Here is a 19,048-nt window from a genome sequence, read left to right as displayed (position 1 = left end):
GAATTTGTTAAAAGTACCTGTTTTTGAGTAAGTTTGTGCAAAAAAATTAATCGGAATAATTTACCTAACGGGACAAGCATACAGCGTGGATTATGAGCCAAACGTAGATGGTTTGTAAAATACACAAAACACAAAAACATTAGCAGCCATCGCCAAAAAAAGTTATACCTACCTATTAAAAAACAAAAAAAATGAGGTTATAATTTATAATCTGTACACTCGACCTTCGGGTCTTCGGGTCCATGAAAATAGATGTTGTGTAAAAGCCTCAGCTGTGCGTGTGAATTTTTTGAAATTTATAATTTAATAATTACTAACTATTCTAAATGGGAAATAAGCTACAATTTTACTAAAAAATGATTTTATTAACGTTTCGACGTCCACCACGGACGTCGTTGTCAAAATACAAAATATTAATAAATTAAACAAAAATGTTGCTTGAATCTTCTAATAATTCAATTTAATCTGACTTAATTTATATAGATCGTCCCAAACCACTTTTTCAGTAAGTCACAGATTATCGAATTCTCTCTATCGCATTACAGATGGAAAATAAAATCTTTTTTAGTTAAATTGTGGCTTATTTTCCATTTAGAATAGCTAATTACAAACATACCACAAAGAAATAGCTTCAGAACAACATTTATAGTTTAATTGCAAACCGACTTAAAAAAAATAAAATCAAAAAATTGACATTTGGCTGTGGGGAAGGGGGGATAGGGGAAGTGGGCTAAAATTGCGGAGAGTCATAATTTTTTAAAATCATATAGAACGTAAAAAAATAAAAAAAATATTCAGGCTGTATCGACCTCAAAAAATATAATTAGACCCGCAAAAATCCTTACAAAACTTTAAACAAACATGGTTTTTGGGGGGTGTAAAAGTGTTTCGCCCAATTTTTAAATATCCTAATATACTCAGTTATTTCAAATTATACATAATCTATTAACAAAACCGTGAGTTGATCTATGTTGCAGTCTATAAAATGGAGAAAATCCCCAAAACCCCCCTAAAAAAACAGTTTTCCGGATTTTTCAAGATGGCGCACCTGACGGAAAAATCTGAAAAAAATCAGAGAGATAGCTTTTGATAAAGTACACAAAATCCAAAGAAAATTGGACCTGCAGCCCCCTCCAAAAAAAAGTTATAGGTTTTAAAAAAGTTAAAAAAAATTTTGAGGTTATGTACACTCGACCTAAGGGTCCATAAAAAATGGATATGTTTTGTAAAAGCCTCAGCTACACGTGTGAATTTTTTGAAATTTTTAAATCAAAACCCAACTAAAAAAAATTAAATCTAAAAATCTACGTTTTTGGCTGTGGGGGGAGGGGTAAGGGGGGGTAGCGAGCTAAAAATCCGCGTTATCTCATTTTTTAATTGCACAGAACGTAAAAAAATTAAAAAAATTGAATTCTGAGAGTGAGGGCATTTTGCCTATCTTAACGGGGACCCTTTAAGTTCTTGTGCTGTCTCAGGTAAACAGGATCAATGGTAGGCGAGCCCAAGCGGCGATTTTTGCAGTTACTCGAGCGCGTCAGATTATCACATTGGGAGAAACCTTGTACCCTGTAAATGTACCTCTACCAAATATTGGTTCTTAATACAGGGGAGTTCGTTAAGGGGAGTCCGAAAAAAAAAATATATCCTTAGAAAAACTCAAAGTCGTCAGATTAAGATAAGTTAAGTACATGCAAAATAGTGTTTATTTCAAAAATCTGACGATTTGAGCGGGGCGTAAGGAAATGGGCGAGTCACAAAGTTTCAAAAAAAAAATCGAATATTTTACGAAATGAATGTCAGATCAAAAAACTAAAAAATACGTGTTCAATATTTTCAAAAATCTATCGAATGATACCAAACACGACCCCCACGGAAAGGGGTGGGGGTAAATTTTAAATTTTAAATACAAACCCCGCAAAATTTCTGGAAATGAACATCAGATCGAAAAACGAACGAAAAATCGATCGAATGAAACAAAACATTACCTTCCACGGAGGTGTGGTAGGGGGTTACTGTAAAATCTTAAATGGGAGTCCCCAATTTCATTGCAGATTTGGATTCCTTACGTAAAAATAAGGAACTTTTATTCGAGACATTTTTTTCCAATTATAGGTAGATGGTGCTATAATCGGAAAAAACGATTGTTGGAAATGGAAAATTAAATCAAAAAATGGAAGGTCCTCCACTTTGTGGAAAACTTAACTTTCTTTGGTTTTAGGACCTAATCTTCACAACCTAATAGATCTCCACAACGGTCGAGTAACTGCAAATTTAGCATACTTTTCTCCCCTACTACAACGTAATTATGTAGATTCTTCGAAAAAATCGTAATTGAGATAAATGTCATGCAATAATATGAATACGTATACGGCAAGGGCGGTCATAAGGGGGGGGCCATGGGGGCCATGGCCCCCCCAAAGGTGGCAATGCACCTTAAATAAACTTGTCTAGTAACACAGGATAATGTTATGTTAATATATTTTAAATTATTTACTCTGTAAATTAATTATTTTGAATGGATTCACATACGGATTTTGAAATACCTAGATACTGCAATCTGTAATAATGATAATTAATCATAATGCCTGTCTCTTCAATTCTGGTTACGCCAATGCAAGTGCATCGCCTCCCGCGCGAATCCCGACACCGGCGACGTCCAGTGTAGAAACAGAAACATAAGAATGCCTATGTACATATTGTTTTATGGAAGTTATATCGTTGTGTATTGTGTAGAAATTTGAACGTTCTGAAGTATCTATCGTCTACCCTATATACACTATCGTATCGTAGTTATAGAGGTGACATAGGTGTAGTGCACTATATATATTGCCGGATTGTAATCATCATTTTATTCCAGGGTGACAGGTGAGTAAAAATCCATAGTTAGGTTAGGAATAATTTTCTGTTTGCTAACGGAACGAATACATCAGCAATGAGTAAATAATACTCTGCAGTTTTCTCTCGTCCAGCGCAAATGTTCGCTATATAGGATGCTATTACGAAATACAAAAGTTAATAGATTCCGATTTGAACGAAAAGTGACTGCAAATTATTATTAGGCTCAAATTAAAAAACCTGGGCATATCCATCTCTCGTTTGGCCGGAATCACAAATGTTCTTTTTTTCAGAAAATGAAGAGGGCAAACAATACGAATACGTTGAATTCGTATTTTTCTGTTGTTCCGAAGAAAGTAATTAAAGATGTGGGTGATAATGGGTCATCCCGGTCATCTTCCTCATCGTCTTCTCAACAGAATCTCGTAGTGCCAGAACGACTTACAACAGTATCAACATTACAAACATGAAACATCAGTTAATAATGAAAATACTCTAAACCAAGTCGCTGTAGAAAAGTCCAATGAAGTTAGTAACTACGACATTGGTCGAGTTGTTGATGGTTTGAGTGGTTTGGGAGACTTTCAAAAATATAATTATTTGAAAAATACGTGGGTTCCGGAAAAAAACTACTCATTTCCATTTTCTGAACATAACAAAAATAACAAGTTAGTTAAGCGGTACTTGAGATACGATCATCTCCAAAAATATAACTGGATTGCGTTTTCGGACTTGAAGAAAGGACTTTTTTGTAAGCACTGTGCTATCTTCGCAAATTCAGGTGGTAAAAATAAAGCAACAAGTTTGCAAAGTTTGGTTACCACACCAGTTACAAAATTTGCAAAATTATTTGGAATGGATGGTGTGCTAGATAAACATAATACAAATCGATATCACATTGAAGCGGTTTTATCGAGCGATAATTTTATAAAATGTTACGAAAACCGATCTTTAGATATAAGAAATTTGATAGATAGTGCTCGAGCCAGGCAGATAGAGGATAATCGAAATCGGCTCAAACCAATCATTCGATCTATAATTTTTTTAGCCAAACAATGTATACCTTTCCGTGGCCATAGAGATGACGGGCCATTGTGAGAAGAAAGCAATGTGACAAATAATGAGGGAAACTTCCGAGAGCTTCTTCGATTCAGAATCGAAGCAGGAGACAAAACTTTAGAAGAGCATTTAAGAAACACGTCGTCACGTGCCACATATATTAGCAAAAGAACGCAAAATGAGTTGATTGAATGTTGTAAAGACGAAATTTTGTCTGTTATCGTGAAAAAAATTAGTGATGCTAAATATTACAGCATTATGTTTGACGAAACTACTGACATAGCACATGTTTCCCAAATGTCGATTGTTATTAGATACTTAGAAGGTAACAACGTGCGGGAGGATTTTGTGTCATTCATAGATTGTCATTCTGAGAACTATGAGCTCAGTCCCGATACGTTGGAACCGGTTTTGAATGGTACTATTTTAGGAAAATCAGTGATAAAACAAGTTCAAAAATTTCGTTTACCATTGGAAAATTGTGTAGGAATTTGTACAGACGGATGCAGCGTAATGACATCAAAACAACAAGGAGCCGTCCAAGAAATTCAAAAAGAAATGAATATAGCTGTACGATGTCCATGTTTCAATCATGGTTTAAATTTGAGTTTGTCGAAATCATCAAACGTTCAATGTGTGAGAAATGCTGTAGGGGTAATGAAGGAAATAATATCTTTTTTCAAAGCCTCTCCTAAACGCAATTATGTCCTCAAACAAACATTGGGTGATCAGCTCTCTGGATTGTGTGAAACGCGATGGGTAGAACGGCACGACTCCGTTCTGCAGTTTAAAGCATCGATTGAAAAAATTTTGCAAGCTTTGAATTTGATTTCCGAATGGAACGAAAGAGAATCTTCCAGTAAAGCTAGGACGCATACCTATACTTGCGATCTCATCAAATTGCAGCTTTATTATCACTTTGTTTTGTCTAAATGAAGTACTCGCAATAACGTTACCTCTGAGCAAATTATTGCAAACAAAAAATTTGGCTATAAGCTCTACACAGAATGCTGTTCTAAATACGCTGCTTGTTTTGAAAGACAAACGCAACAATGCAGAAACAAATTTCAATGCTTTGCTTAAAGAAATAATGCCATGTCTAGAAAATTTGAATATAGATTTATGTATTCCAAGAGTGAATAAATTCATGAAAAATCGACCTAATCCAGATATTCATTCCTCCACAGAATACTTTCGAATAACGATATATATTCCTTTACTTGAAAGTATCATTTCCGACATTGAGTATCGTTTCCAGCAAGAAACCATGGATGTATTTAATCTGCAAATATGTGTTCCTGCTATATTAATTCATTCAAATGAAGATGACATCCATTCCGCCGTAGAAATTTTGATTGCAAAATATGGAAGTTTGTTTGAGACAGTTAGAGACGTGCTGAAGTCAACTTTTATTGCAGAGCTACATTTATGGAAAATGAGATGGAAACAGCAAAGAATCGGAAATTCCGAGCGATGATCTAAATGCTCTCATACAATGTGATGAAATGATGTATCCAATCATTAATAAAATTTTAAAAATATTGTGTACTCTTCCAGTAAGTGTTGTATCTGCAGAGAGGAGTTTTTCAGGACTGAGAAGACTTAAGAGTTGGCTGAGAGCCAATATGGGTGAAGAACGGTTAACTGGCCTTGCACTAATGCATGTCCACAAGGACATTGTTATTAACGAAGACAATATAATAGAACGTTTCGCTAAAAGTGGAGTGAGCCGAAACATAGAGTTCGTCATGTAGAGTATTAGTTTTTTATTTATAATTTCATTTCATTCGAGTTATTGTTATTTTCTCTTTTCAATATATAAAACATCCCATTCTGCGTTTTGTGTCTGTATTGAAATTGAGAGCTAATATCTAATTGTACAAAATGGCCCCCCCCCTGAATTAAGATATATGACCGCCCTTGGTATACGGGTCAGCAGTATCTTGGCCTTCGTAATAAGAATATATAATTCGTAACCAAAATAAATTTTGTTTTGTCAATAAAGAATATCACAACGCAAAAATGGATAAAGGATATCAGTGCAAAAATATATCCAGGAACTAACATCAATTTCGATCATAACCATGATGTTATAAATAAAGTGCGCGCAAGAAAGAAACAAAAACCTCAAAACGAACTTTTAGATATCCAATCCAGATTTAAAAAAAATTAGTGGATTGACTGTAGATGGCAATTGGGTGCGTTTACCAGACCAGTGCGCCCTGTCAGCGCTTTGAAACTGTTTAACATTTTTCGAGTGAACGTCAATGTCAATTTAGGCTAAACTTCAACCTGTTGATGAAGCGGTCGCCATTGCATAGTATTGCATTAATGTAGCGATTTGCATCGCTTCAATATTGAACGTGTCTAGGAAATATATTGTAATGGCGCGCTTATTTGAAAATGTTTACTTTTACAATGGTTTTAATTATAAAGTAATTGAAACTGAGGAGATACATAATTATTGTATATGCTCAAGAAATTGTAAATATGTGGATTGAGGAACAATATTTTCAACATAATTCATATTTCTCGTGACATTATTATTTCTATATGGTGGGAATACATCATCAGCATCCAATGGTTCTGCCAAGTCCAGCACAGCAGCACTAAAAATTATTTCTTGTTCACTTTATTATCAAACAACAATAAAGATATTATTCATTATTAAAGTAAAGTTTAAGACGGGCACGCCAGGTTTTCTCAACACGACTCTGCCTTATCGGCAGAGTCTACGAGAAGTGTACGGTAAATTGAAGCTGTAATTACAAAAAAAGAAATATGTATGTCTGTGTACTAACTTTATAAAGCTCAAAAAATTACCGGATCTGGATTTCAATGCATATTTTTTTTATAATTTTTATATCAAAGTTACGCGTGAAATTTAGTCGTATTGATGACAGTTAGTGTTGCCCAAATGCAAGACCAAGACGAGACTTGGATAGTCTTGGTCTTGGTCTTGCTCCAGTACACCTGGTCTTGGTCTTGGTCTTGGTATTGCACTCCCAGTCTTGGTCTTGGTCTTGGTCTTGCAGCAAGAGTCTTGCAAGTCTCGCAGTTACCCACTAGCATATTGCTATTTATTAATAAACAACTCACATTAGGTGGGTTTGAACCCACGATCTAAACTATCCCTGCCTATACTCTAACTAACTGGGCTATCTACCATGTCCCACGGGAGTCAGTCTGTTTCTTAATAAACGTTTGCATATTTAATAACATGACATGTGCTAAAACATGGTGAAAACACAAAAAATCAAACAAATGACATAAACTTATCTAGACTGTATTTTAAAGAACATTATCTGTCTAGAAAGGGATTGATGGACTCTCACATTAGGTATATGAAATGAAATGGAATAAAAGAGTTCTACAATTTGCCATTTACTCAAATAAAAAATAAAAAAAATACAAAAAAAAACAAGGGAGGAAAGTGCTACTTTTCCTCCCGAGAATGAAGTTTACTGCCCGACGCGTAGCGGAGGGTAGTAATCATTCAAGGGAGGAAAAGGCACTTTACTCCCATGTTATACATATGGTTTTTCCACCTTCCTCAAATAACAAGTCATTTTTTCATTTTTACCTAATTTATTTTATGTAACTAACCAATAAAATTTATTAGAACTAAATCTAACAAGTAGGTACAATATAACTGTCAACTGTCAAATATAAGTCAAATTATTAATGTAAATATTGTTAAATCAAAATAACAATTTACTGTTTTTTACCATTCTGCAAAATACAGAGTGTTTTATAAATAAATGTTAAAATGTATAAATACTTACGTAATAGAAAATAGATATTATACAGGGCGTCAATAAGTTATATTTCATGAATGACATACCATGAAGTTACTTTTACTTTTCCTCCCTAGGGAGGAAAAGTACAACTTTGCTCCCTACAATCAGGTCCGGAAAAGTATACTTTCGGTAGAGGTAGGTGGAAAAAAATATTATTTTCGAAATCTCGAAGTGCCTAAACTGAAGTTTAAACTTTATTTATCAGTTGTCGATAAGTAATTTGTTTATTTCATTCTAAAAAACATTGTTTTTTAGTTTTTAATGCAACCCGATCACCCATCCTCTCATAAGTTCTTCATTAACAATAAAAAAACAATGGCAAAATCACACATCGGCCAATATCTCTTTTTATATAATAATAAATATCTCTCTTTTTGAAATTTGAAGGTTTTGTAGCATTTTACCGTGCGCGAATGGACTACACATGGTAGTCAGGCATCATCTTATCTACTGCTTTTTCAGCAAAAAATTTTGTTTGGCGATTGATCTAATATCTAATTGCACACCCTGCAAAAAGTAGGACGTTGTCTTTACGATATGGATAAGGAAAAACAATTGACTGGCTGTCCGTAACAGTGAATATGGTATTCGTATTATAGTTTTATCACCTTATAGGCGACATACTTCTTTAAAAGTTTCAATGCGATATTGTTATACACACAACACAAGAAGATTATTTTATGAAAGGTTGCTATTCTCAAAATCTAGACAATTGCTCAATTGTAATTAATTTCGGAGCGAAGGCGTCGTCTGATATTAGGAAAGAATGAAATATTTTATTTTTACATTGTACCTATAATAATTTATTATGACCTCTGAGTACGTATCCAATAAATAAGTGTTCATATTTTTAATTCGGTATGTATGTTCATCGTATTGTTCATAATGCGGATAAATCCATTTTTCCAAATTTTTGTTACATATTTTTTTGTATCTCATAGTCTCTAAGCATATACCCGAACTAATATACAGGGTGTAACAAAAATACAGGTCATAAATTAAATCACCTATTCTAGGACCAAAAATAGTTCTAATGAACCTAACTTACCTTAGTACAAATATGCATATAAAAAAAGTTACAGCCCTTTGAAGTTACAAAATGAAAATCGATTTTTTCCAATATATCGAAAACTATTAGAGATTTTTTATTGAAAATGGACATGTGGCATTTTTATGGCAGGAATATCTTAAAGAAAAATTATAGTGAAATTTGTGCACCCCATAAAAATGTTATGGGGGTTTTATTCCCTTAAACCCACCCAAACTTTTGTGTACGTTCCAATTAAATTATTTTTGTGATACTATTAGTTAAATTCAATATTTTTAAAACTTTTTTGGTTCTTAGTATTTTTTCGACAAGGCAGTTTTTATCGAGTTGCAGCTTCTTTTCTAATATGTATGTTTACGTAGAGATTTTATGGGGTTTTTTTCCTTTAAACCTCCCAAATGGTTGTGTACGTTCCAATTAAACTATTACTGCGATACCATTAGTTAAACACAGTGTTTTTAAAACTTTTTTGCTTCTGTTTATTTTTTCGATAAGGCACATTTTATCGAGATGTGACTTCTTTTTTAATATGGTTTAAAATATAGCTAAATATCTAAATCATAAATAAATTTTCCTATTATTATCAAGTCTCCATAATCGTACTTAGCCATATCACAGATGTACATAACATATCGTCGGCTTACTGCCAAAACCAACTAACTCCACTTTTTAAAGTTTTGAGGAATCGACGTTTTAAACTTTAATTTGAAATGAAAAATCGTTTGAATTTAAAAATGATTTAATGACTGAAAAATATTAAAGTAAATAACATTATAAACGAAACATTTTGTTAAAAAATTATTAAAATGAAGTGAAAGTTAAAAAAAGTACAAAAAACATTTTTTTTGGCACTTGTCGGGTTTTGGCTGTACAAAGTTAGTCAACTTCTAGGTAACTTTGAACATCACTGTCCTCCATATTAGGCACTTGTATTGTTTTGGCAGAACTAGAATATTGTAAATGATAAAATACTATTTTATTTAAACAGAGATGTACAGACAACTGCACATATATAATAATAATAACATATACTGTTTTTGGCTGAATAAACGTGTCATCATTGGAATTAGTTGTTTTGAGACCCTTCTGTTTCCCACATTTAAAATCTGCTTTGAAGTGTCTGGTTTCATCAGCACATTCTTTGATAATTATTAAGTACAAAGGCGTACTTAACTCAGAATCGACAAAAAGTGGAGTTAGTTGGTTTTGGCAGTAAGCCGACGATATATGTGGCCATATACAAATATGTGGTGCATTTGACAAATAATATGCAAAATATTTCGACAAATACTGACTTTTCGAAAAAGTACCAAGAGGCAAAGAAGTTTTTAAAACATTGTGTTTAACTAATGGTACTACAATTATAATCAAATTGAAACGTACACAAAAGTTTGGGGGGGTTTAAAGGAACCAAAACCACATAAAATTTTTATGGGGTGTCTAAATTTCACTATAATTTTTTCTTAAGATACTACTGCCTTAAGAATGCCATATGTTCATTTTCAATAAAAAATCTCCAATAGTTTTCGATATATTGGAAAAAATCGATTTTCATTTTGTAACTTCAAAGGGCTGTAACTTTTTTATGTGCACATTTGTACTAAGGTAAGTTAGGTTCAATCGAACTATTTTTGATCCCAAAATATGTGGTTAAATTTATGACGTGTATTTTTGTTACACCCTGTATTATTCCATAAAACGACACTCAAACTGCAAGACGCAAGAGTCTCGCAGGCTTGGTCTTGTTCTTGCTCAAGTCTTGCACGGTCAGTCTTGGTCTTGGTCTTGCTAAAATATGGCGGTCTTGGTCTTGGTCTTGCTAAAACGCAAGAACAAGACCAAGACTGCAAGACCAAGACCGATTTTGGGCAACACTAATGACAGTTGAGAAAACGTGGGCGACCCGTTTAAGACACATCCACGTTGTCTTTGAACGATAGCACGATATAAATAAACAAAAACAACCAATTTCGTTTTAGGTTAAGTTCATAGAACAGGTCAGAACACAAAACAAAAATAACTATGAAAGTGTCATACGGAAAAATACCATTCACCAGACTGAACGTAGTTTTAAAGCGCTGAAACACAGCTGTTTAGTTAAAACTTAAACCGATTATTTCCGGTGAACGCAGTCATTGATTGGATCCCCTGTCGCATGGCGACGGGCAAAATCACTATACCTCGTTTTTAAACTAGGAGTAATTCAAATTTACTGCGCCGTAATGCTTGTTTATAATACCCGTGTTGAGCTGCCCCCCCACTTGCAAAAATTAAAGCTCGTAAAATTAAAATTGAGCTCGTTCCACTGAGCAGGAATTTAATATTTTAGTGGGGGGGGGGGCTGAGCCAGCCCCCCCACTACTTGAAAATAGGAATATTGAATCGATTGAATATCGAAATGATATAGTTTCGATTTTTGAGCTCATTCCCTTCACCCCCAAACAACCCATTGTTGATTTAATTTAAGAGAAAAATGCTGAGAAAACTTAAAATATATCGTATTGCGGATATAATTCCTATAGCTTATAATATATTCTAAGAATAAACGATTAAATAACGTGCAGTTCGATTATTGAGCTACAACCCCTTGGCAAGAAAACCACCCCATCTTCCCAGCTTAAGAGAGAGTTGTACTTTGAATGCATTAAATTAATTATTTGGCGACTACATATCATTTAATAATTTATGAGCTCCCAAATGACGCTCATTTAGATCAGTAAATTGCAATTTATTTTGTATCGTGCAGTCACTGAAGGTAAAAATTAACGATTGCCTTCAATTTCGGTGAACCTTCATCGATTTTCACGAAAATTGGTAAGTGATTAGAGGATACCTCCAGAAACAAAGGTGACATGGTACCACCTTGCGCCTTTACCCCGAGGGTGGATACCGCCCCTTCTCGGGGGTGAAAATTATTTTATAAAAAATAACTGCACAAACCAATAAAAGGACAAATTATAAGCAAAATTTGTTATATGAAGTTATTAAAATAAGTTAATACTTTTTATGGTATTAAAGATCGAAGATTTTAATTATTCGTGAAAAAATGAATATTTTGAAGCGGTTTTTCGTAAATCACTTTTTTTACACACTTTTTTTAAATCACAAGTTTTTACAAAAAAGTTAATAGTAGTTTAATTCGTATAGCTTATATTCTAAGAATAAAATCTTAAATCACGCGCATTTCGATTATTGAGCTACAACCCGTTTGCAAGGAAACCATCCCATATTCCCGGCTTAAGAGAGGGTTGTACTTAAAATAATTTAAATTAATTATTTGGCGACTACATATCATTTAATAATTTATGAGCTCGCAAAATATACGCATCTCAATTATTGAATTGCAATTTTCTTTCTATACTGCAGTCACTGAAGGTGCTGAAGGTAAAAATCAACTATGACCTTCGATTTCGGTAAATCTCCTTTCAATTTCACGAAAATTTGTGAGCGGATATAGGATACCTGAAGAAACACACTTAACAATAACAACTTGCGGTTTTAGCCTGGGGTATATGTCACCCATTCTCGGGGGTGAAAATTACCTTTATTAAAAATAACCCCACAAATCGAGAGAGGGACAAATTCTAAGCAAAATTTATTATATAATGTTATTAAAATAAATCAATACTTTTTGAGTTATTAAAGATAAAATACTTTAATTTTTGTGAAAGAAAATGCATGCTTTAAAGTTAAAGCGATTTTTCATAAATAACTCAAAAACTGGAAGTTTTTACAAAAAAGTTTTCATCACTAAAATTGAAGCTAATAAAAAATATAATAAATTGCTTACTTGAAAAATCCTTTAACGTTAATTTAAAGTAAGGTGTAGGTAATTAAATGTATATTTTTTGCGACTATTCAAATCTAAGGATTCAAGCTTAAATAACGCGAAAGGGATGCATTTTATAACACTTATTAAATACTGGTCAAAGTACTTAGAAATACCTATCAAATGATTTTTTTTGAATAAATCTGTTAATTTTTATGATATCAGGCACATCCAACTATTTAAAAGGTATAGAGGAATTAAAAGGATTTAAAAGGTAAAAGAGATATAAAAGTGTATTGCATTTAATCCTTCAAATACTTTATTTTTTTTAGGATAATAGGTTAAAGGGCTCCAGTTAAATTGTTCTTGTAGTAAAATTTAGGCTTAAACGTTTCTATCTACGTTATTTTGATTCATACAGAAATCAAAATGCAAGTAAAATCATTGCTAATAAAAAAACGCAAATTTCGTTATGTATCATTTTTTACGTGTATCGAGTATTGTTGGAGTTATTACTTTAAATGTGATTTAAAAAAAATCAAAATTTTTCAAATTTTTGTAAATTATTTGCTTTTGACAATAACTCCAACAATACTCGATACACGTAAAAACGATAGATAACGAAATTTGAGTTTCTTTTATTAGCAAAGATTTTACTTGTCTTTTGATTTCTGTATGAATCAAAATAACGAAGATAGAAACGTTTAAGCCTAAATTTTACTACGAGAACAGTGTAACTGGAGCCCTTTAACCTATTATCCTAAAAAAATAAAGTATTTGAAAGATTAAATGTAATACAGTTTTATAGCTCTTGAAATTACCTTTCAAATAGTTGGATGTGCCTGATATCATAAAAATTAACAGATTTATTAAAAAAAAAACATTTTTTTGGAAAAATTTTTGGAGTATAAATTTTGATGCTATCAACTTTTTCTGGAGCTCATTTGATAGGTATTTCTAAGTACTCTGACAAGTATTTAGTAAGTGTTATAAAAGGCATCTCTTTCCCGTTATTTAAGCTTGAATCCTTAGATTTGAATAGTCGCAGAAAAAAATATACATTTAATTACCTATAACTTACTTTAATTTAACATTAAAGGGTTTTCCAAGTAAGCAATTTATTATATTTTTTATTAGCTTCAGTTTTAGTTATGAAAACTTTTTTGTAAAAACTTAGTTTTTAAGTTATTTATGAAAAATCGCTTTAAAGCATGCATTTGCTTTCACAAAAATTAAAATATTTGATCATTGATAACTTAAAAACTATTGACTTATTTTGATAACTTTATATAACAAATTTTGCTTATAATTTGTCCTTTTATTGATTTGTGCAGTTATTTTTTATAAAATAATTATCACTCCCGAGAAGGAGCGGTATCCACCCTCAGAGTAAAGGCGCAAGGTGGTACCATGTTACCTTTGTTTCTTGAGGTATCCTCTAACCACTAACCAGTTTTCGTGAAAATCGAGGAAGGTTCACCGAAATTAAAGGTAATCGTTGATTTTTACTTTCAGTGACTGCACTATACAAAATAAATTGCAATTTACTGATCTAAATACAATCTTCCTGGGTAGATAGAGTTACGAAAAATGAAGTACTGAGAAGAATAGATAAAGAGAACGAAGTTGAACTTACAATTAAAAAAAGAAAACTACAGTATCTCGGACATGTGATGCGGGGCGAGAAGTATGGTAATGTCGGGTCCATCGATATTTCGCCCGTCGGCAAATTCAAAGAGATAATATTTGTATGTTATGGAATTCGAGTAAACCGATTTCCCTTTATCTAGGCACATGCCGGTATTTTTACAACCCGGTTACTCATCGTAAATCAATCAGTTTAGCACTTAAAAATTTATACTTGGGGATTAGTACAGTTAAAATTGTTAGACAATTATACTATTAAGCAATATAATTGAAACTTTTTTCTACTTTGAAGGACAAAAAACGAGTTCATTAGCGGAACGTAATTCAAAATTATTCTGCAAATTACATTTAATACAATATTTGATTAAAATATCTCATTTTTGATGGTAAAAAATATATTAAATACATAATATATTAATTTGTCTGGACTAAAGGTGGTAAAAGATGGTCTGGAGTTATATTTTTGTTTGAATTTGCCGACGGGCGATAGATAGATGGTGTCAACTTTATCCTGCGACTCATAATTCAGGGAAAGATAGATGGCAGAAGACGAATTTCATGGCTGAAGAACCTCAGAGAATGGTTTGGATGCAGCTCAAAACAATTATTTAGAGCTACTGCATCAAAAATTAAAATAGCTATGATAATTGCCAACCTCCGTAGCGGAGATGGCACCTGAAGAAGAAAAAGATCTAAATGCGCGTCATTTGGGAGCTCATAAATTATTAAATGATATGTAGTCGCCAAATAAATAATTTAATGTATTTTAAGTACAATCTCTTTTAAGCCGGGAAGATGGGGTGGGATTCTTGAGAAGGGGTTGTAGCTCAATATTCGAAATACACGTAATTTAATAGTGTATTCTTAGAATATATAAGCTATAGTAATTATATCCGCAATCCGATATATTTTAAGTTTTCTCAGCATTTACTCAGCCCCCCCACTAAAATATTAAATTCCTGCTCAGTGGAACGAGCTCAAAATTTTTAATTTGCGGACCATGAAAGCTCATAAATCAAGGCTAGTTTTTTTTTAATTTTTGCAAGCGGGGGGGCAGCTCAACACGCGTGTTTATAATTGGTTCAACCACACACACGTTTACTCCACTAGCTTATAAAATTTTGAAACTATTGACATTTATCAAATTTTGATACTAATAGCATTTAAAATTGATAGTTTAATTAAGTTATATCTGCGATTTTTTGTGTTTTCTGCGGTATTCCTTTAATTTTAAGATTTTAAATCGGCAGTTATATAAAAAACAGTTGTTTTTAAAACTCTTTAGCGAAGTGTTAGTACAGTGGAACCCCGATAAGTCGGCCTCCGATAACCCGAAAGTCCGGCTAAACCGGACCGATTTTCATCAGACAAAACAAATATTTTTTCACTTTGACCGAGTTTTTTACCAAGAAATAAACAATACTGTATACAACTTTACGTAATTTAGATGTATTGTGCATATATATTTCATGTTTTTGCAATTATAATCTGTATTTGTTTATAATTTATATGTATTTTATTAATTTTTACCATATTCTCCGGCTAACCCGGATTTTCAATATCCCGGATCGGCCGCATTCCCGCTTAATCCGACTTATCGAGGTTCCACTGTATATGATATTTATGGATTAGATACAATCGAACCCGACATAATAAACCAAAAAAGAAGATGTTGGTGATTTTTCTATAGAGACTTTCTTGGGTGTGAATCTGGCTTTTGAGTTTCCTCCTCCTGGTTTCAAAACAGGGTATAGTTTATAATAACTTACTTTCGAAAAAGTAGAATATGCGTCGTTCCAACCAAGCAATTGGTTATAGTTATACATATCTACAAATGTGGTTTCTGTATTAAGGTCCCTCTTAGTACCAAAATGTGTCTGATAATAATCTAGCAAATCTGGGCAGATCTGAAACAAAAAGGATTAAAGTATTTTATTCTGTGTATACAGGCAGCCACGTACAAAAATATTGCATATTTTAAAATCAACGTGTTAAATAAAACGGTTTGTGCTGCCCCCAGTGTCATAGGAATAGGATTTCTTTCCCGAATGTAATGTTAAGTATCATATAAATGGTATAATCGGATTTAAATTTGATATGGGCTATATGGTGGCTAATATAATTTTTAGATTGAATCTCATCAAGGTAAGTATTCACTATTCTATCGAGATGAAGACCTGCTTCATGGTGCATTAACACGAATTTGTTGTCCAATATGGCTGGCAAATGGCAAAGCATGATCTTCTGAAATGTTTTTAATTTACATATTAGCTGTCATTCACCCAATCACCGGGATATGTTCGGTCTCTCCTTTCCAAGAAATGCCACTCCATAGGCAAACTTCCACCATTTCAAAGGCATTTGATACTATAAACGTAAAAGTTGCTATATTGGTTTTCGGGGTCAGTTCTCATTATGGCTGTCATCATATTTACATTCTAGGAAAATTCTCGTTAAACTTAATGACTGTCAATCATATTATGGTGATATTGATATTGGGGTTCCTCAGGGCTCAATACTGGGACCTTTAATATTCACATGCTATGTTAATTATATGCCCAGATATGTCAGTTCAAATAACATATTTATGTATGCAGATGATACAACTATTGCTACATCTCCTTCAAGTGTTGAGGAATTAACTGAATGTTGTATCAGAAGACTTTACAGGATGGTGTAAAAAGAATACTTTGGTTGTTAATGCTAAAAAGACCACTAGCATGCAATTCTACTATAGATCTAACTCAAGTCATCAGTTCTCTATCAAAGTAAATGATAGCATGGTTCATTCTACAACTATCACTAAACTTTTGGGTTTGTATCTAGATAGTAATATGAGCTGGGAATCTCAAATTAATCACGTTTGCAAAAAAATAAATAGTAGGTAGCTATTACACAATTTTACAATTAAAAAGTTTTTTTACAATTGAACAGTTATTGAATATTTATTATGCAATTGTGTATTCTCACTTGGCCTATAATATAAATCTTTGGGGTAGTGCCGTGAGTGCTACAAGAGTGTTTGTCTCTCAGAAAAGGATAATTAGATTAATTTTTAATTTGCCATACAAGTATTCATGTTGACAATATTTTAAAAAATATAACATTTTAACGGTACCTTCTATTTATATTTTTAAATGTATACTATATGTAAAATCTAATATAACTACGTTTCATTCAAACTCTTATTATCATCAGTACCCCACTGGACAAAATCCCAGTATTATATGGGTATAAGACTTTTCGATCATCTTCCCAATAGTATTAGATCTGAAATAAACCCAAATAAATTTCGAGGCAAACTAAAATCGTACCTATTGCAAAATCGTTTCTATAGTGTAAGCAAATATATGGGTGATGTAAATAATTAATTCTATATACTGTTTGTATTTTATCTTATAATAATTTTTAAGTGATATTTTACATAGGTATGTATATATTTGTACTTTAAACTGACGTATCCTATATCGTGTAAAGGATCGTGCAGGACAAATAAATTATTCTATTCTATTCTATTTGGAGTATTAGGTCTGGATCCCGCGTATGAAAAAAAGTTGATTAATAGCAAGCTGAAAATTTGTTAATAGCTTAAGGGTGTCTAGTCGGACAAACTTTGATATATGGGAACATTGGAACAGGGGAAGTTTTAATTGTGAAACAGGTTAAAAATTTTGAACGGTCAGACCACGAAAACGGCACATGTATTTTGTCCGACAGAACAGACTTAAACTCTCCGAACAGAGATTAAACTCTCATGCAAAAATCAGACTGCTATTTATCACCAAATGGGCGTTTTAATGAGTGGAACATGTAGAATATGTCAAATGACAGGAATTATGACAGGTGATAAATAGCAGTCTGATTTTTACATGAGAGTTTAATCTCTGTTCGGAGAGTTTAAGTCGGAAAAAATAAATGTGCCGTTTTCGTGGTCTGACCGTTCCAAATTTTTAACCTGTTCCACAATTAAAACTGCCCCTGTTCCAGTGTTCCCATATATCAAAGTTTATCCGACTAGGCACCCTTAAGCTATTAACAAATTTTCAGCTTGCTATTAATCAACTTTTTTTTCATACGCGGGATCCAGACCTATATGTAGTAAATCTTCTCGTTGGAGCTTACCGCGCTGAGCAGATGGGACGTGAATTACAAATTGTAAAATTCCCACATCTTCCTACAGACATCTTCCACCAGTATGGCTTATAATTTTTAAAATCCTTGGAGGTTATTGCCAGAGAAAGTTCCCACAGTTTTCAATCTGACGGGATGTAGAATATTATTTTAACGTCATTTTATGTATTATTAGATTGAAAACTTAAGATCGATTCTCACTATACCTCCCGTTTACTTTCCATATCCGTGGAATTCTGTTTCCACAAAATATTATTAAATACAAATCATATCACCGAATGACTGCCGGTATAAGCAATCCCCCACTTACTGACCAACGGCTTCGGGCGGATGAGTTGGTGAGTGGAAGGACACTCTGTTGTCCTGAGACCGAGAAATCGGTCTTAAAGGCGGAGGAACCAGGAAATGGTCAACGGCATCAGGATGTAGAAGGCCAGGAGAAACCACTACATTAAAGATCCTTGTGGATATCTCTAGTACAGCTTGCCATGACAGATAAGGAAACTATACATACATTTAATGATCATGGACTTCGGAATCCAAGATCCGGCAGGGGAGGAAGATCACAACCAGACCACGGGGCCTCTCAGGTCGTCAACACACGAAAACTCCGTGTCGTGGAATTCCACAAGATAGCTACGTGGAACGTAACAACTATGTTTGAAGGTGCGAAATTACAAAATATTCAGCTAGAAATGGCCAGACTAGACATTCCTATCCTAGGTATATGCGACACGAAATGGCTAGGGTCAAACATAT

The 19,048-nt window shown here is 33.2% G+C and overlaps 2 protein-coding genes across 10 annotated transcripts in view; one reads left to right on the top strand and one right to left on the bottom strand.

Moving 5' to 3' along the window:
- Positions 1 to 19,048, top strand: part of LOC126891728 (uncharacterized) — an 827,477-nt gene that overhangs the window by 425,347 nt on the left and 383,082 nt on the right. The gene's annotated exons all lie outside the window — the stretch shown is intronic.
- The window catches only part of LOC126891732 (probable chitinase 10), a 114,987-nt gene that overhangs the window by 1,616 nt on the left and 94,323 nt on the right, over positions 1 to 19,048 (bottom strand). The window contains exon 10 of the mRNA XM_050661007.1: positions 15,928 to 16,065. Within this exon, the coding sequence (XP_050516964.1) occupies positions 15,928 to 16,065 (138 nt within the window). The remainder of the gene's footprint in view (positions 1 to 15,927; positions 16,066 to 19,048) is intronic.

This window comes from Diabrotica virgifera, chromosome 9, assembly GCF_917563875.1.
Source record: "Diabrotica virgifera virgifera chromosome 9, PGI_DIABVI_V3a".
In the NCBI taxonomy this organism is placed as follows: Eukaryota; Metazoa; Arthropoda; class Insecta; order Coleoptera; family Chrysomelidae; genus Diabrotica; species Diabrotica virgifera.
The sequence above is the reverse complement of the archived record's forward strand: the minus strand, read 5'-3'. Positions and strand labels throughout refer to the sequence as shown.